This window comes from Podarcis bocagei (genome assembly GCF_964188305.1).
Source record: "Podarcis bocagei genome assembly, chromosome: 7".
In the NCBI taxonomy this organism is placed as follows: domain Eukaryota; kingdom Metazoa; phylum Chordata; class Lepidosauria; order Squamata; family Lacertidae; genus Podarcis; species Podarcis bocagei.
The window spans coordinates 34,552,860-34,572,091 of NC_138132.1; the positions used below are offsets into that span (position 1 = coordinate 34,552,860).

The 19,232-nt window shown below is 46.2% G+C and overlaps 1 protein-coding gene across 10 annotated transcripts in view; it reads right to left on the reverse strand.

The window, feature by feature from the left end:
• The window catches only part of MACF1 (microtubule actin crosslinking factor 1), a 203,976-nt gene that overhangs the window by 7,344 nt on the left and 177,400 nt on the right, over window positions 1-19,232 (reverse strand). For 7 of the 10 annotated variants that reach the window (XM_081203849.1, XM_081203846.1, XM_081203843.1 and 4 more), the window contains 20 exons: window positions 18,608-18,763; window positions 17,258-17,455; window positions 16,220-16,348; window positions 15,442-15,615; window positions 14,565-14,720; window positions 12,699-12,905; window positions 12,329-12,448; window positions 12,053-12,222; window positions 11,340-11,499; window positions 10,701-10,895; window positions 10,306-10,434; window positions 10,070-10,213; window positions 9,156-9,344; window positions 7,861-7,978; window positions 6,931-7,094; window positions 5,496-5,658; window positions 4,996-5,150; window positions 3,834-3,908; window positions 3,075-3,092; window positions 20-137 (listed from right to left, as the gene is read on the reverse strand). In XM_081203849.1, coding sequence (XP_081059975.1) covers window positions 20-137; window positions 3,075-3,092; window positions 3,834-3,908; window positions 4,996-5,150; window positions 5,496-5,658; window positions 6,931-7,094; window positions 7,861-7,978; window positions 9,156-9,344; window positions 10,070-10,213; window positions 10,306-10,434; window positions 10,701-10,895; window positions 11,340-11,499; window positions 12,053-12,222; window positions 12,329-12,448; window positions 12,699-12,905; window positions 14,565-14,720; window positions 15,442-15,615; window positions 16,220-16,348; window positions 17,258-17,455; window positions 18,608-18,763 — 2,938 coding nt within the window. The remainder of the gene's footprint in view (window positions 1-19; window positions 138-3,074; window positions 3,093-3,833; window positions 3,909-4,995; window positions 5,151-5,495; window positions 5,659-6,930; window positions 7,095-7,860; window positions 7,979-9,155; window positions 9,345-10,069; window positions 10,214-10,305; window positions 10,435-10,700; window positions 10,896-11,339; window positions 11,500-12,052; window positions 12,223-12,328; window positions 12,449-12,698; window positions 12,906-14,564; window positions 14,721-15,441; window positions 15,616-16,219; window positions 16,349-17,257; window positions 17,456-18,607; window positions 18,764-19,232) is intronic. The other 3 variants (XM_081203847.1, XM_081203842.1, XM_081203845.1) reach the window with 1 other exon arrangement.

Here is a 19,232-nt window from a genome sequence, read left to right on the forward strand (position 1 = left end):
ATCACTCTCCATTTCTTACCTCTGCAAGGATCGTTCTTCACTAAAAACTCATCCAGGGCCATCCATCCTCCACCAACGCGAACCATGACTGTGCTACGCAGGATACGGACCAGCCGCAGTTGCTGCGAATCGCCAAACTGTGGAGGGAGCAGCAGAGGGGGAAATGGTTTAGATGAGCACCCACAAAAGAGCCCAAAAGACACCTTGCAATTAAAAAAGAAAGGTGGCAGCACAGGGCCGCTTCAGGAGAGGGACTGCAGCAGGATGGGCTTTGACACTGGGGCCTCTCTCCTGAACCTACTAACTGCCTTTAAGAATTTAATTTTTTTAATGTCTAAATGGGTTTATTATGGATGTTTATATTTTAAATGTTTGTATAACTGGTTTTCATGCTTTGTAAACCACTCAGAAGTCTATAAGCAGTATATGAATAAATAATGGTGGTGGTGATGTTAATAAAACCAGAATGGATCCATTTTAATGCATTGCTAATTATAACTAAATGAAAATGAAGGAGGTGCACCCTTGTTTTGCTGGAGCTACCTCAGCTCAGTGGCAGAGCACCTGTTCTGTGCCCAAAAGCCCATTCCTGGAAACATTTCAGGTTAAAATGAATCAGCCAAGCAGTAGGTGATGAGAAAGGCCTTTTCTCTCTTCCTGCCAGAGACTGCCCTGGAGATCATCGGCTAGACAGTTGCTATGGACCAGGCTATGCTATGGAACAGGTGGACCAAAGAGGACTCAGGGTGAGGTAGTGCCCAGAAATATCTCCTCTGCAGTGTTTGCACATCTATTGTGCTCCCTTAAAGGCTTGCCCATTTGTCTCTGGGCCAACTGTAACCATTGTGTTATGCGGAAGATGAAATAAAGTCAGAACTTCGAACTTTTGAGCAATTTCCCAACAAAGGCCTTGGGGGTGTTGTTTGGAGCATGGTTCGAATTCAGCCACATGCCAGTCTTGATACAGTTCATTTCTGGAGAGAGGACAACTGGAATTCACATGAAATTCAGTAACAGAATCCCACCAATCACTCTCATCAAAAAGGAGAGAAGCCCTTCACCAGATCTGAAGACCCATAAAATTCATGGTACATGACATCCCCACCACCACGCAGAAGAGTTAATTGCAGCAGCCAGAGATGTGCAAACCTGCAAAGTGGTAGCCTTAAGGATCAGAAATACATTTACTGAAATGACCACTAGCAGTATGACATCTCCACAATTTGAAGCCTTGACCAATGGACTAAACAGCATGTCCTGCCTCACTAGAAATCTGCTCTGCAAAGATCAGCATCCATAATGCAAACTAGAAATGCCAAGTGCTATATGAATCTTTTTCAATGCCCTTAATTGTCATCACCCTCATAGTAAAGTAGGTCATGTTTTACAGGTGAGGAATTTCTCATTTCTACATTACAATAGTGAGGGAAGGTAACTATAATCAGCTGCATGGACCTTCTCTGTGTTTTTGGCTCACCGTCTGATTTTCTGAACAAGCAAGACTTTAACTGTGCTCTTTCCTACCAGTTCAAGGAAATTCAAGTCCTTTTTATAATGTTAGGCTTTGAGGGCTCATTTGAAGTAAAACCAGTCCACCCTGTCCAGCAAAATTAAGGCACTGAAGACATTAGTTTCCTACCATCTTATCAACAGGGGGGCAGAACGCATCTCACAAAACAAGTTTAAAATGGATTTATTTTCTGCATTGCTGAAACTCCCTCTGGAGTTATGATTTGGCTAAAAATTATGCAGGAGGAAATGAGAAGCATTTTTTTCATTTTATCTTCTTGAAGCCTTGAGTTATTTGACACGATCCATGCAGATGGCTTGAAGCTTTAGTGCTAATTATGGAAGGAAATTATCCAAATGGATTCAGCGCTTGCATTCCAAAAGCGGTGGAAAATTAATTGGAAGGCATCCAGATACTGGTATACAGAATACATTGCAAGAATTTCAACTCTGTGAAAGAGGCACAGAAGTTACACCTCCTAGAAGAACCAAGAGATGCTGCATTCTAAGAACTAGGTATCCTGCTGGTATCTTGCTCTGATGGTACAGTGGAAGGACCAAACTTGTGAAGAACTGCAAGAAAGATGTGTCCTCTTGCCTCAAGTATGATATTAGAAATCTGAAGGTACACAATGGAAATGATAATTAGCTTCCTGAGCTTGCTATTCACATGCCTCAGGGGTATGGATTTGCATGTACAGTATGTTCTGCTCTATGTGTCCTTGGTCAGTTCTGGATATTTTATTTTGGTGGTTAACAGCATAGCCTCAGTTGCTAGTGATTGAAAATATCCATCAATCCCCCACCAGCAAAGTTATGTGGCAGGTTCTGAAGTCATAGGATTATGCAGTGCTCAGCTCCAATGGGAATCCTTTCTCTACATCTCTCAGATATGTGGGACTATGGCTGAGCTTACAGAATCAAACTGTGATTGTGCTCTAATACTTCTTATAGCTGAACAATGGGCTTCAGAGACTGGTTCAAGGGCTACAGCCTGGTTCAAGTTAAGCCCATCTGAGTTAGCTAACCAGTTTTGAGACATTCAGTCCTGCCTGCACAGTTTTCCAGCTTAGCTGCACAAGAAGTCAAATATGAGTTATTTTAAAGCAGACTTTGCCAATATGGTGCTCTTCAGATGGTTTGGGCTGAAACCCTCATCAGTCCCAACTAGCACAATCGGGGTTGATTGGAGTCACAGTCCAAACCATCAGGAGGGCACAAAGTTAGCGAAGGCTGCTTCATTACCAAGAGTTTCAATCTTCTAAAAAGGTGTCTGGCACACAAAACACAAGGAAGTTCCTTTGTGAGTGCCCATGTTTGTGTCTGTCACTAAGGGGGCATTTGCACATTTGTAGCGTTGCTTCCATTCCATCCCTTGATCATTATGTCACTGTATACCAGAATCTTGGCTGTTAATACAGACAAGCTCTTACCACAGCATCCACACCAGCACAACCACCCATAGCAATGAAAATATCAGTTTGTAAAGGGACAACACATGCGATTCTTTTAAGGGAAACAATCTATAAAAGGATGTAGAGACAGCATTGCAAGGCACACTGTACCTGGTTGCCGAGGAAGAACTACAAAGAAGAAAGTACAAATGAAAGAGAGAGAGGGAGGGAGAGAGAGGGAACAAAAAACATTGAGCAGCATTAACAGAGCGTCTCTATGAAAAATGTCTTGTTAACCACAAGTACCACTGATGTGTATACTCGACATTACTCAGCATGCTAAACGTCACATTTTGGTACTTCCCTTTTATACACGAAGCAAGCCAAAGATCTTGTACACTTTAGAAATGTGACAAGGGCCAGTGCTGGTTATTTTACACTCTCTGCTCTTGTGCTAAATTCAGGGCAAGCTCAAGACATTTTGCCAACCCAAGTGATAATTATAACCCCCACTTTGTTCCTTAAAAATGCAGCCACCAACAAGTGGCTGCTCAGATTGTTTGCACCTCAGCTAAAATTGCACGCAGTTCAGGCACGTGGGGAAGCTAAGCTAGATGGTTTTATTGCCAGTGGAAGACTGAGAACTTGAGACAAAAACAGAAGCAGCACAGAAGTTGCCCATGAGCATTTTCAGAAGGACTATGTTTAAATCTCAGAGGAACACACAGGGCTGGAAAATAAAACAGGCAAAAGGAAACACTTCCTGCCCCCCCCCCGCCCCAGTCAATCATGGAGTTCCCTGCCACAAAATGAAATGGGGGTCCACAATGAAATTAGAGAACTTTTTTAAACCTTTACAATGAAACCATCAGGCTGCCAGAGGAACCCCCCCCCCAACTGTCAATGGAAGCAAAGCCCCCTTCAGCTTACCCGGTATTTGTTCTCTCCAATCTGCTCCACTTGGAATCTCTTTGCGCATTTACACTGAGCCACCTGCCTGGTTACCTGTTGGGTAGAAAGAAAAGAAGAGATTCCATTAGGCTAAACTACAGGAAAGCTCTCCAACTGGTTTGAAAGGTTTTTGTTTTTACTTTAAGACAGTCCCTACTGAAAAACCACAAAGGGGAAAAGTGGGCAATATTGTCCCAACTTATCTTCATCATCACAACCCTGTGAGGATAGGAAGATTAGTGGTGACTGGACTATGGCTGTTTTGGTGAGCTTCATGCTTGAATGGGAGGGATTTTAACCCAAGACCCCAGTGGAACAAGTCTGAGGGTCTACTTATTGCACCACACTACCTTCCCCAGATAAGATTCAAAATCCCGTTCTACTATATATTTGAAAGATTTATATCCCTCCTGTCATCACAAATGATCTCAGGGTGGGTTGCAAGAAGTTAAAATACAACAAAGCAATAAAATACAATTATCACCATGAAAACAACTCCCACTGTTTTTTATAGCAACTCTCTGGAACTCTGCAGCTACATATGTAAAATTTAGAAGGCCTGGAGGAGGAGGAGGAGGAAGGTCTCCAGCTGGCCTAGGAATTTAACAAAGGTTTGCACCAGCTGAACTTTAGAGCAGAGGGGGTTCCACACCTGGATGTTACTGCATTGGCAAAGTCTCTCACTTCTTGACTCAAATTCTCACTCTCATGAATTTTGATTCCTTGACTTTTTACATATAAAAGAGATGTGACAGCCCTGAGCAAATGAAGGCTGGCACTTGTGACTATTATGATTATTCTTATGGCACTGTCCATGCATGTGGTGCTTTGCAAAGTATGAGAAAACAGGTCCCTTTCACAAGGTGCTTACAAACTAGAAAATAAGTAACAAGGGAGGATAGCAGGAGAAAAATATGGGGCTATTGAATTAGGGCATGGAGACCAGATAGTGGTTTTGCCAAAGGCTTTCTGGAAGAGGTGGGCTTTAAAGGGAGGGGGGCCAGGAAGATTAAGCAGGCATCCTTCCACAACTTACACAGCACCAACTGCATCCTAGGTGCTTGCAGAGCAGTGTGAGATTGAAACAGCTTAACTATCTCCATAGCTCCTGGATCCCTGCTGCCTTATAAAAATGTCTTACCTCATCCTCAATTTTGTCTGCATCTGTTGTTGGCCGATAAGCATCTTTGTTAGGGTGCAGAGCAGCTACAAACTCATAATAGTCAATGTAACCATCCCCATCACGGTCAAAGATGTCAGCTACCGCAGTCATCTCCAACTTAGTAGTGGGGAATTCTGAATGGGAGAGAACAAATGGAAACTCCATTACCGATCCCAAATGCAAGATTTGTCAGACATCTTTGAGAAGCAGTGACTGGCCTAAGGTCACCTAGTGAGCTTTACGGCTGAGTGGGGATTTGAACCCTGGTCTCCCAGTTCCTAGTCCGACACTCTAACCACTATTACTTTTATTACAGTTTTTACACTATACTGCACCACAATGGCTCTTCATGCAGGCAGGGTTGTTTGCTTGACACTAAGCAGGAATTGCTTCCTGCTTCTCAATCTGGGAAAAAAACTAAGTCCGCAGGTAAAGGCAGTTGAAAGTGTTTTAAGCATTAAAAGAGTTAGGGGGCTTACTGGATGCCAAGATGCCATCAATGAACTCCTGCCGGGTGATCTTCCCATCTTGGTCTTTGTCAATCCGCCGGAAGAAGTCCATCACACGTGACTTCTTGTGGTTCATCCAGCGCATGTACTTCTTCCGCCATACATCAAAGTCAAAGTTTGCAAACTCTTTCAACTGGAGAAGGGAAGAGGAAAGGCTGTTTCACATCTCACTTGGAAAGAGGATCCACAAATATTTACATCTCCTAAGATGCAGGAGGCAGTAGCACAGCTCTCTCTCCTCTCAAAGTGTAGGATTTGCCTGATTGACACCAAACTCACCAAAATAAGGATGGGGTACAGTGGGGCTGTGCATTTGGCCCTGGCCCCTCACGTCTTTGGGGTGAATGTCTGCAGCGGGAGAAGCCATCCAATGGCTTCCCGTGCAACTGAGAATCCTGTTTCACCAGGGCTCTTAATTGTACACCAAGGGCAAGGGGCCAAGAGCAACTGCATGGATTTGGGGTGGGCTAAAAGTGTGCCCTGCCAGTTCCCATCCATCTGTGTTTTTTCTTCTTCGTCTTTTAGTGAGTAATGCCTGAACAGGGCTATGGAGGACTGGAAAAGTTGGACCTGGTTCCCTGAAAGCAGCATGGTTGGGAGGAAATCAGTCAAGATACAAATTCCACACTTGCCCCTTTGCCCTGCTCTCCATTTTGGGCACTGCTGCTGTTGTACAGACTTTGCATTACCTGTTTCGCCTCAGTGGTTTTACCTTCACTAATTATCTAGCTGGTATTGTCAAATTGTAAATGACTGTGAACTCATATGTGAATAGAGAGGCACAGAAATAGTAATTATTATTATAGTGGCATAGAATAAATAAAAAACCAGTCACTTTTCTAGCTTACACAAGGCAAAATAATCATGAAGTGGTTTAGCTGCTAGACTACCAAGATATTGCTCTCCTTTTTAGGGGGCAGGGATAGGTGAGGCCCCTGTCTAGGCTTGCTCACCCCAACAAGCACACCCCACAGCACCAAGAGGGAAGCAGGAAATGTGGTGAAGACTTGCAGACCCTGAAAAGCAGCCTTAAAGCAGGGCCAGTTTGGAAAAGGAAATGAGAAGGCAGTTTGCCTTCCCCTGCTTCCAGCCTCACTGCACTCATCTCCTTCCCCCAAAGTGAGATGGAAAGGCTATATACAAGCTTCCACCCACTGACTTTCCTTTGAAGGGAGAGTGAGGCGCACCATCAAGAAAACCAGGAAGCTACAGTTCCTGTAGCTGGAAACTGGTAGCAGCACCTTTGTTTTGCTCCCAACAGGAAGAGAGCTCTGTACAGAACCCCTGGAAGCCGGGCCTTTGGGAGAACTGCTGCACCATCATGACCCAGCTTCTCTCAGCTGGGGCTTTGCTTGCCGTGCTGGGAAGGGGTTCCCTGTGCACATGAAAAAGGGAAAGTGGTTACCTCTTCCAGCCGATCCAGTGCATCGTTGAGCTTGCGTTGCCGCTCGAGCGCCAGCAACCACACCTGCTGCCAGCGGGCCGAAAGCTGGTTGATGCGCGGGTTCTTTGCTTCCGACTGGGAGAGAATTGGCATTGGGGGTGGGGCTGTCTGGTTCAGGGATTTTCCTGAGAGGAAAAAAAGACAGGGACAGGGAGGTAACATAGCAGAAATTGAGCAAAGTGAAGGGGCGTAATGAAAAAATTATGGGGAAGGGGCACAGGAAGAAAGGCAGAAACTAAATGCTGAGCTCTCCTTCTGCAGATGAAACTGGAAACTTCACTAAGATCATATCACCTCACAGGAACCCTGCAGTCTGCATGGGGCGTTTGAAGGCAGGGACAGGTAGCAGGTTTCCTGACAAGGGCTGTGTTTCCTTGGGGACCACATGCTGACTGTGGGAAGGGCTAAAGCCAGTGGTAGGCGGAGCCACCTCTCTTTCTCTCTTGCCCCCCCCCCCGCTGCTCTCTCATGCCTCTTCCCCTCTCTTCCTACCCTGCCCAGCAGGCTGCTGGGACAGACTCCTGAGGCCTGAAATGATTGCTTGCGAAGGGCTTATTAAACTAGGCCAAAGGCTGCCCATCCTGGTCCAAGGAGGTGCAGAAAGTCACCCCAAGCTTGTACCTGAGCCAAGGCACATCAGAGCTACAGCCCAGACTTTTGCTTTAAAGACTGGTCTCAGCCATGGAATATGTAGTAGTAGCATCAGTAATTATCATAATAAAAGTAATAATCATAATGCTGCTGATGATGGGAGTGTTCCTGAACACATATACAGTACTTATTTCTTGATCAAGGCCCAGTTCAAGATGCTACTAGTGTTATTAGTGTTTAAAGCCCTAAATGAATTAGGCCCCAAATATTTAAAATTTGCCCAAAGGGTTGCCAACATACTATTGCTTCGGGATTTCTCAATGAAAGGTCCATGAGCCGGCTCTGTGGCTTTCCTCTTGTATGTTTTTGTGACGCGATCCACATCTGGCTGCTTTCGGGTCATTACTTCCATAAAGGACTGGAAAATGCAGTAGGAAAGATGATTAGAGGTAGAAGAAGAGTGCAGCATTTTGTTACTATGCAACTAAATGTTGTCCTTTTGCTAATGTAAGCAGTCCTATCCCCAAACAACTCAAAGCACCTTTGGCTGATTAACATCTGATACCCTTTTAAATGTGTTGTGGGAGGGGGGATTATTGGTTTGTTTTTGCTCTTATTTTTGTTATGCAGTTTGTGTTTTTTATATTGTATTTTCTATTTTATTGTATCTTTATGTTGTGAATTGCCCTGAGATCTACAGATGAAAGGCCACACACAAGTACATGATACATGAATATTTATCACATTTATATTCTTTCCTATTTAACCCTACAACAACCCTGTGAGGTAGGTTAGGCTACTCGAATGGGGATTTGAACCATCGTCTCCCAGCCCCTAGCCCAAACACTCTAACCACTACACCAGATTGGCTCTTGTTCTTATTCAGTCTCCTCTTTGGATAGTAACATTTCACCAGCCGTTGCCCATGTACCTTCAATATATCTTTGCCACCATAGGGGTTAGGAACTTAGTACCTCACTCTCAAAATTAAGCACCAAATTCTCAGGAACCCAAATCTTGCATCTAATGCCACATTGTTTGTTCTTGCATGGCAGTGCTAAATCAGTCTTCCCTCTAGCTGTTTTGGACTGCAACTCCCATCAACCCCAGCCAACGTGGCCGTTTTGAACTACAACTCTCATCAGCCTCAACCAGCGCAGCGGCTGGGAGTCCAAAACATATGCAGCAGCAGGTTAGGGAAAGCTCCTCTGCGCCAAGGCTGGGGCTGATGGGAGCTGTAGTCTGAAAGGCTGGGCATCAGGTTCAGAAAGCCTGTGCTAGATATATATATAGCCCACTAGAGGTCAAAAGAAAAGAGGGTGAGCCAGGATTGGGGGTGGGGGCACCAGCCAGAGTGCCTCTAAGCAGTAGGAGCTGAAGGGGAAGACAATGACCCTCCATTCTGCTCTAAGCTTACAGGCATGTGGAGACCTACTCCATGGCAAAACCAAAGCACTGCAAGCTCACACACAGCTAGGAAGAATGAAGTCAGGCGCTTTGTTTCACTTTAAAGCCACTGTGAACAGCTTTCTCAAACACACAGCATGCTCTTTTCTGGAAGGTGGTAAAGAGGGAGCCAACCAGGGCAGGGTTACCTGGTGCTCTGCAATGAGGGCTTTGACCTGGTCAATGTTCTGCGGCATTGGCTCTTGGTCCCTCTGAATCAGTGTTGTCTCAGCCCACTGAATCCATGCCAGGAGCTCCTCCAGCAGCTCTGCATTGGCCACCAGCTCTGAGAGGGCTGCTTCAAGCCGCTGCTGGTGTTGCTTTGCCCATGTGAGAACCTGGCAGAGGATGAAAAGCAGGGAGGGTAATTGGCAGCAAACGAGAGGTATCTCTGCAGGGAGGGAAGGCAGTGGTATGTCTTTCTGGGTTACTCGCATGCCCCTTCCCTTGCCTAAGCATCTTCTTCACTTTTGCATTCCCCTCCTCTAGCTCACCTGGATCTTGTGTTTTACCCTGCAAGCTCTACAACCTACTAACACTACAAACTTAGGGCACCAGGAGCGAACTTGTACTAATGGTGCCAATGATAAAATAGTCTAGAATCTAGATTAAGGGAGAAGACTGAAAAATGCTTTAAGCTGAAGATGGAGGGAGTATACAGAAAAAATATTAAGGGTATGCTGTGTGTTCTTACGTGATTATCATATTATGTTTATTCACAAGCTACTCCGAAAAGGTTCATTCAAAAAGTGGAGTAATTTTTTCCCCATTTAAATAAATAAAAAGCTCTTGGTTGTTCCAAAAATAAAATCAAAACAAAAGCACCTCTACCTAAGCATTTTAGGAACTACAGTGAATTTCTACATTCTGTAGCTGGCTCCTCTCATCTCAGTAGCCAGCATTGTCATGAACCTTCTATGATGTCACAGCAGCTGAAGCAAGGTGGGAAGGGGATTCAAAATGCATTACTCTTCTTATACAGTCATAGAATTATTATGTCTCTCAGCTCCATTCCTGCTGACTGCAGATGCTGAGAGGCAGAGCAAATGCCTCTGTGACTCACTTCTTCAAACCGAGCTCGGATAATGGTGATCCAGTGCTTGATGGTGGTGATGCAGTCTGGGTGGCAAACGGCCAAGATGACCTCCCCCATCCCCACAGCGGAGTTCACATCCAGCCTTTTCTCTTCGACTTTCTTCATGAACTCCTGCAGCAAAGGGTAAAGGTACAACAGCTCAGTCTGGCTGCCTGGCAATCCCCTCAGGCTCCTGCCTTTCCCTCTTCTGAACAGCTACCCACCTTGTGGACATCGATGAGTGACTGCAGTGCTTCTGCGTCATCGGGCAAAGCTCCCCGGAAGCGGAGGGTCTGCTCAGCTTCAGAGAGCCACTCCAGCAGAAGATGGACAGCAGTTCGAAACTCTTCTGCCTGGAAAGGAGAAACAGCACCAGTGAACCCTTCCCCATGGAGCACAGGCCTTTTGAGTTGCCGTACAGCAGGGATAGAGAACTCTTCCCAGCCTAAGGGCCACTTTCCTTCACAGGGAACCTTCCCGGGTAGGGGGACACACACCAGTGGTGGGCAGGGCCAGAAGCAAAAGGGGTGGAGCAATAGATACAACAGAGTCACAGGGCTGGTATGGACCAAAGAGATGTGCAAGTTGCAGATGATGCCACCCTGCTTCCGTCTCTTACCTGCTTCAGGGCCTCCTCCAACCGAGTTTGCTTCAGGACAGACATCTTGCAGACGGTGTCCCAGCGGTTGCTTAGCTCTTGCAGCTGCACTTTCACCCACGTTGTGTCATCGCGGCTGTTCTCAATAAGTTCCCGGCCTGAGCGCTTGAGAACCGTGACTGTGCCTGTTCGCTTGCCAAGCTCCTTCTGGAAGACCTATCAAGGGGAACAGAGCATAGTTGCACCCTCTTTCTCCAAGCTCTCCACCCCTGTAAAGAGCACTAAGTTTGTTTTTTGATAGTTATCTGGAGACCTGTAAACCCGATCTTGGACCTTTTGCAAGTATATTTTCATTAAAAGGCAGTTTGGTTCTAATGGCCTTGCACTTTTCAAAACTCTGGAGGTATTAACTGCTCCCATTTTTTAATTACGTTCCAAATGATATTTTAAACATTTTCATGTGTTATTGTATTATATTTGTATTCTTTTATGTTAGCTGCCCTGGGCTCCCTTTGGGATGAAGGGTGAGATGTAAAACTTAGAAACTCAAGTACATTTTCACAGGGACTCCAGTTCACTGCCTTAGTCCATAACACATTGAGGCTCACACAGTGTGAAGTGGCTTCCAAATGGATGGCTCTGTCCCCCAGCAGCCGTTACCTTATGAGCATCCATTAAGTTCATGACCAGGTCCAGGTCCCCATGGACAGGCAGGTCTTCAGCCAGCTGGGGCTCCACCTTGTACAGCCAGTCAACCAGAGCTTGCAATGCATCCATGAACTGGCCAGAGAACAGAAGGGCCTCTTCCAGTTTGTGCTGCCTGTAAAAATGAAAAATGCAGGGGTAAGTGGGTGTTGCAGTTTCCCTTCAATTGGCCACCTCCTTGGGCACCATAATAAATGTGGCGTAATCAGAGCCTTAGGCACACCTTAAGAAAAAATGGTGTGTTAAGGTAATTTATTTATTAAAACAAATTACATGGCTTTGCATTTAAAAATCATAAAGCATGTACAGCACAATGTAAAAATTACAATAAAACCAAGAACTACACAATGATAATAATGAAGAGGGGGGAAATCCAAAGCTAACAGATTAAGAACAAACTAGTGTGGATTACCAGCAAGGGCCTGGGAGAATCCAGATGTATCCAGAGCAAATCCAGCAGGAACCTAGCTAAGGCCCCTGCACTGCTCTTTGGATGTGTAGTCAGTATACAAACTGGTCAAATATAGGTCTTGATGCTGATAAATGCCCCTCACACCTTATCCAAATAGGTGACTTAAAGCTGGTTTCTAAGACCCCCTTTTACGACCTGCAGGCACCTCAACTTACTACAGGATGTTACCTGTTAGGAAGCCCTTTCAGGCACTCACCTTTCCACCGATTTGCCACAGACAGTGTCCCACTTGTCACGGACTTCCCCAAGGAGATGGTCCAGGCTCTGGTTGTCATCTGGGAACTGAGCTTTTTCTTTCAGGGCCCTTCCTGTCCGGATCGTGGTGTCATAAACAGGCTGCTTGCCACCCAGGGTTTTTTGGAACTCCTGATTTTCCCAAATAAACCCACCCAAAACATAGGTTGAGAATGAGGCCAGTGACTACAGATAATTTCACAAGAAGCAAAGGAACGGTTTCACATGCAATTCTAACCTTGTGCTTAGAGAGCTGCAGTTTGATCTTGTCGGGATCATTTGAAATTTCAAGCTCAGAATCCAGGAGATTTTCTGCATCTTCTAACCAGTCAACCAGCTTCTTCCAAGCTTCATGGAACTATGAAGATTAATGTTTTCCATTTAATTTATTATTAGAATTCACATGCTTCTCCAACTCCACTACTCACTGCCAATTTTCACCTATCCCCCATCCCCTAACACCTGACCCACATTTCATACTTCTGCAAACAGTGCCTAATACGCCAATGGCCCTCAATGAGCCCAAGAGGAACAGAAGTATTTTGTAGCTCTGAGCTGATGCCCTTTGTGCCTCCCTGGCTTCTAGCCTACAAAGGATTGTTCCTCACCTGCTTTGCCCGCTTCCTGGCATCGTCCAGAGCCCGCCCTCTTTCCACTGACCGCTGGACGACCTTCTCCCAGCGTGACTGGACACTGACCAGGAGGTTCTTGATCAAGACCACATCCTGCTTCTGGCTGAGAAACTTCAGCTGGTTTCCACTTTGGTCTAGGCCAATTATCTGGTCCCGGTGGGCGTTCACTTCATTGGCAAACACCTGACAAGGAAAAAATGAAAGCTGCTCTCCTGGGTCTCTTAGGCACCACATAATGCAGGGAAGGCCAATTGGGATGGAGGTTTTGTTCCAAGGTGAGATGGCACAAAGCTCAACTGTAGTCACTACGGCTGGCAAGGGAGTCCCAAGACTAGGCTGGGGCCTGCCATGGCCACAGATTGACTGGGTAGCCATGAGTGAGCCACACACACACACACACACAGCCTCCAGTTCCCTACCTGCAACAAATGAATAATCTGACCCACCTCACAAGCCCCATCACTTGTTTTAGGGAACTACAGTGGTACCTCGGGTTACATATGCTTCAGGTTACATACACTTCAGGTTACAGACTCCGCTAACCCAGAAATAGTACCTCGGTTTAAGAGCTTTGCTTCAGGATGAGAACAGAAATCGTGCTTCGGTGGCACGGCGGCAGCAGGAGGCCCCATTAGCTAAAGTGGTGCTTCAGGTTAAGAACAGTTTCAGGTTAAGAATGGACCTCCGGAACGAATCAAGTACTTAACCCAAGGTACCACTGTAGTAAAAGCCTGGGGTTGTAGTCAACTAACTTTTACTCAAACTAGACCCCATTGAAATTAATGGCCTTGACTAACTTGGGCCCACTAGTTTCAATAGGTGTACTCTGTGTACAAGTTAGTAGAATACAACTGATAGTTATTTTTTTTATTAACTGATTTTAAGTCACATTTTTAATATTACAGATTATTAATTTGTTAATGCTTCATAATTTATGACTGTGCTACTGCTCACTTCACTCACCGCCACTTGCAAATGCCTCCTTGCTTTAGACATCCTCCAAACCCTACTATTCATACTGCCTGCCTCACGCCAAAGTTGCTGTTGCAACCTCAGTCGAAGAGGCAAAGAAGAGGGCAGTGGTGGGTGGCAGCAGAGTGTGATGGTTGCTGGGGAGATTCCCTGCCTTGCCCATTTCTAGGCAGCTTGCCTGGGTGCCCACCTGCCTCTGTTTCTCTTTTTCCTCCAGTGGTGCTGAAATGGCATCATTGGTCTTAGGTAAGCAGCAGCAAAAGAGCAGGAGTTTTGGGGGAGCTACCCCAGCCTGTCCTGACAGTTCGTCCACGACTCAGGTGGACCATAGTCCTTCCCTCTTCTGCTTCCCTTCTTCTCAACCTCCAATGCAAGAGCCCAGCAGCTCTCATAAATCTGTCGTCATGCTGTAGTTCACAGTGTCCCCTACTGGCAGCCAAGCAAACTGCAGCATGACAACAGCCTTTCCTCTTTACTATATGTTAATATCTATCTATATATCTTGCAGTTTCAAAAACTTGGTTATTTGAAAACACCTATGATGGAATATTTCCCTGTTTTAATTTTAAAGTCTTTCCTTATTTGGCTGCTATACCTAGGCATTGTTTATTGTTGTTCTTGTGGAAGTGCTTATTGTCTATTCTTGCTGTGGATAGAAGATACTATCTAGCTCTCATTTTATTTCTCAAGTTTCAAGCACTTGTGAATATGATACAATTATAGAACCATAATTGAATTCTCTCAATACTCCACAGCTATTTTAAATAATTAAGTTTTTCTCTACCTTTTGGCAGCTTCACTATTCAAGTCAGATAGCTCCCCCCACCCTCCCTCAAATGAACACATGCACACCCAAGTGGGCATCATTACCTTGTGATCTTCTATCTGTGAGAGCACTGTGTTGAACATGAGGCTGGGTGGAGGAGCAACATTCAAGCTCTGCTCTGCAAGGGTGAGCCAGTTGATGAAATCTTGCAGGGAATTTTGGAACTCGGTTGCCAAGCTGAGGGCCTCTTCCAACTTGGACTGAGTTTTAAAAGAAGGGGGAGAAAAAGCAGCAGAATGAGCACAAAAGGCAGAAAGAAAGGAGCACCAGCCAAAGTTCACAAATGCTGGCTTCTGAGACAAAGACCACAATTGTGTAATAAATGAGAGACTCCTTCTAGGCTGGACCTTCTCAGTCCAACCGATGAACGTGACTTGCATATTAACAGGTCACACTTCAAATGTTAATAACTCTTCCCCTTCATCCAAGCCATTCTGGAGCCAGGTTCTCTTCCAACAAAAAGCATCAGAACAAGAAGAGACCACCTACTTGGTGGGGGGGGGGCAGCCAATGTGGTGCCCTCTGGATGCTGCTGCACCACAGTGTCCATCATCCTTGACCATTGACCATGCTGGCTGGGGCTCATGGGGGCTGGGAGCCCGAGAACAGCCGGAAGGCACCACATTAGCTTCCCCTGCTCTATGGGGCCATCACAATTTACCAATAATGGAATTGTGAAACAGCTGGATTAAAACCAAAGCAAAGTTCTCTCTCCACTCCCTTTTCAAACACACACCTCTTTAATACCACCTCAAGTCCCAAAAGTTCCTCTGTATGAAGCTCCACATGCGCAGAGCTTCGCTTTCCTGCGCAAGCTAGGGAATGTGTGGCACTCACACAAGAGTCCCCTGCTCCGCACCATGCAAATGTGAGTACAGTGATTTGGTGATTGGTACACCCGCACCCCTCCTAGCACATTACCTTTCTCTCCTCCATCTTCATACTGACGAGGCCCCACTTCTGCTCCAAGAGAGCCACACTTTGCTCTGTCTTTGATCCAGACCCAGAATCAGCGCGGCTCAGGAGCATCAGCCTCCCTTTAGCCAGGAGCTGGCTGTAGACCTCCTCGTTGGCTTTGAACTGGGCATAGAGCTCCTGCACAACACAGAGGCATCGTAAACAAGGGATGCTTTGCAGGACAAATTTTCCTGACATGGGGGTTCACGTGGCATAGGCAAGACCTAATAGCACAGTTATGTGTGAAGAATGCTTCTGCTGCTTGCCAGGTGCACTTGGCTCTGGGGGTTGTCTGCCAAGTCCAGCTTCTCAGGGCCAACACTTCATGTTACTCTAAGCATGTGGTGTGCAGCTAGGCCTACAAAAATCACCCTTCCCGCTTGTGGCTTCAAAACTTAGGGGGTAGGTTCCCACTGGTGAATAATCTTTACACCTGACTGTGCACACATTTTTCTCTGTGACATCCTTACGCGTAAAAACTTCACATTTGTGCTGGTCCAGGGTTGCTGATGCCAGCTGATAGCTGAGTGACTGGAACAACCTGGAACATCCACGAGTACCTTAGGTAGATACAGCTGTGCACTGTAAGCTGGAATGTAGCTAACCAAGCCTTCCCCCATTCCTTTTTCTCTGGCGCTTTCCCTTTTAGGTATTTGACATCCCACCTGTGATGCACATTATCCTTCCCTCCCATATTAAGGGGTCATTCATTCCAGGCATCAGTTCGGCCAGCACAACTCACCATGTGGGCATTCAGTTGCTCTCGAGCAGTCTCTGGCAGCCCACCTGTCGGTTTGGAGGCAGACAGCTGGTTCTCCATCCTCGTGAGCCAGAGGAGGAAGTCTTCAATTTCACCATGGAAACCTTGAGCCTGCAAGGGAACACAAAGCACATGCTGGACTGAAGGGCACAAGCAATTCACTCTGATGGTTTTGGAAACCTCAGCGGGAGGTACCAGGATTTTTAAAACCAAAAGTACAGAAATACATTTTGGGGTAGTGAAATTAAAAAAGCAAAACCAAAGTGCCAAGCATAAGCTTAGGTTCAAATCCCAGCCTATTTCTAGCCATCCTCTTCTAGCCTAGCTCCCAGAAGTAAGAGAAGCTTTCCCAAAAAGACTCTGGCTCAAAGAACGAATCATCTCCAAAGTGAGGAAGCAGCTGAAACAGACTCATCTGTACACCCAAACAAGTCCCGCCACAGAGCAAGTCTTGGTGGGCAATCACCTGAACACACAAAGGGATAAATAAATAACCAGGAGGAGGGGCAGCACACACAAGGCCCCCCCTCCAAATCCCCTCCCCCAGGGGACCAGCTGCTCTTCACAACTCCTTTCACTTGTATATTTAACAAGGGAGTTCTATCCCATCCTTCATCCCCCCCAAAATAGTTAGAATGGTTTACAAAAAACAAAATAATATAAAAACATAATGTCAGCTTGTGCACTGAAGATTCAGTTATTCTTATAGGGAGAACTTCAATTTGTGATAAGGTCTGAAGTGGTTTGTTTTTTAAAGAATTGGTAATTAACTTGCTTAGAAACCCCCTGCAATTGGAAGCCTTCCTTTTTGTAGGGAGACAAACACACCTAGAAACCCTCCAGACCTTGGTGCTCATTGCGAGACGTGCCCCCACCTTCCCCACTCTCATCTCAACCTTCTGTGTGTTCAGGTGCATGCCTGAATGTGGCTCCTTTGAAATGTTGGGCGAGGAATGCAAGGAACGAGAGGGCTCTGAAGAGCACCCACTGCCGGCCTAACTAACTCTCTTCCCAGCTGACCTGCTGAAGGGTCATCTGCAGCTGCTGTTCTCGCTCCTCTGTCTTCTGCAGCACCGACTCCCAGCATGAATTCATTGTCTCCAGGCGGTTCCGGAGACTGCTAGCATCATCCCCTGCGCTGGATTCCAAGAGCTCATTGCCAGCCTTGTTCACTGTCTCCACTGTGGACTGATGGGCCAGCACATCATTCTTCAGCACCTAGTGTGGTGTTGCAGGTAGAGAAGAGAAAATGCTTTAGGGCCCTTGCAAGCCTCTGTGGCACTAGCAAAGGATGGTGGTGATAGATGGTGGACCCAAGTTCAGCCCCTGTCAATCAGCATGGCTGGAGTCTCCTGGATCTTGGTTTCGGTGTGCAAACTCAGGAAGCAAAGCACATGAGATGAGGCTTCCTGGATATTCTCACAAAACACTCTCAGCATCAGCAGCAAGTTACTGGCAATAACTGACCAAATGTGGCCTGTCAAACCCAAGCAAACACCCCCAGCTAGAGGAAAGGCTGTGGCTCAGTGGCAGGGCACCTGCTTTGCATGCACACAGTGCCAGGCTGGATCTCTGGTATCTCCAGGTAGGGTTGGCAAAGACACTTTCTGACATCCTGGGGAACTGCTGCCAGTCAGGGTAAACAATGCTGAGTGAGATAAACCAATTGTCATGAGCCCCATGGAGACATCTTGGCAGAGTTGGTTGGCATGGGATGGCAGCGTGGACCCTGATTCTGGGGAGTGGCTCAGTGGGCCAGAAAGTGGGTTGTCGGGAGAAAGACCCATCTCTTTTGGAATAACTGCTCTGAGAGCCAGCATTGTGTCCGTAAGTGGGAGCCAGGACACCAAGGGTCTACCTCACTGTAAAGCAGCTTCCAGTGTCATCCATTGATGCTGCTCTCATAATATTCCCAGCCCTTCCCTCAAAGCATGCTTCCAATTGAGCTATAATGGCACAGCTACAGTGACAGCCCAGAAGAATGAAGATTCCTGGGGCAGGACATGGAGGAGGGGGCACTTTTGTCATCCAAAAGCTCTGCGGTGGCCCAATGGCAAAAGGACAGAAAGGAGCTGACTTAAGCAGATCTTTGGCCCATGCAGCCACGCACTGCATTTAGCAGCAGCTCTCTAAGGTCTCAAGGAAATTTTGTGAGCCCAGTCACTAGAGATGGGCCAGGACCTTAACATGAGAACAGACACATTCTGCTGCCAAGCTGGACTCCTCTCACTGAATGGCAGAAACAGGGACCTCTTTGCAAAAAGCAATCTGCAAGTATTATTATTACTACTACTACAAAATTTGTATATCGTCCTTCATCCATTGATTTCAGGGTGGTTCACAATATAAAACCCCTTCCCCTGTACTTACATGGTGCTTAGCTAATTCCACCTCAATGACTTTTGGGTCGCCATTGATTGGCCTCTGGGCATCCAGCAGCTCTTCGGTGTGGGTCAGCCAGGCCATCACCTCAGCCAGCGCATGTTGGAACTGGCCAAGGGCCAAGAGGGCACCTTCTAGCTTGTGCTGTTTGTAGACAAGGTGAGAAGAGGAATTTCTTTTAAGAAGAAAAGGCTAGGTGTGTGTTTGTATTTATTTTATAGGATTTTTAAAATCCCATTTTCCTATGCACCAAGGAGGAGCACTTAAGGTTGCAGTACTTTAAAAATAGTGCAAAGTATACCAAAAACAGGCAAATAAATAACAGGACTCAACAAGTAAAAATAAAACAGGGAGACAGAAGGCAAGCAAAACATCAGCTTAAGCAGGGGGGGGGGGGAAGTGTTTAATAGATGATAAAAGACCATCAGCACAGAAGCTGCACAAATCTCTAGCACTCCAGTTAGCAATGGGACATACAGTGGAGGGCCTGGCCAGGCCCAAGGAGGAAACAGCAGTGGCAGCCCTCAAGGTAACCTGGTCTGAGACCCTTTGAGGCTTCAAAAGGTGATAGCCAGACCCTTTAATTGAACCTAAGCCATCTTCAGATGGAGCG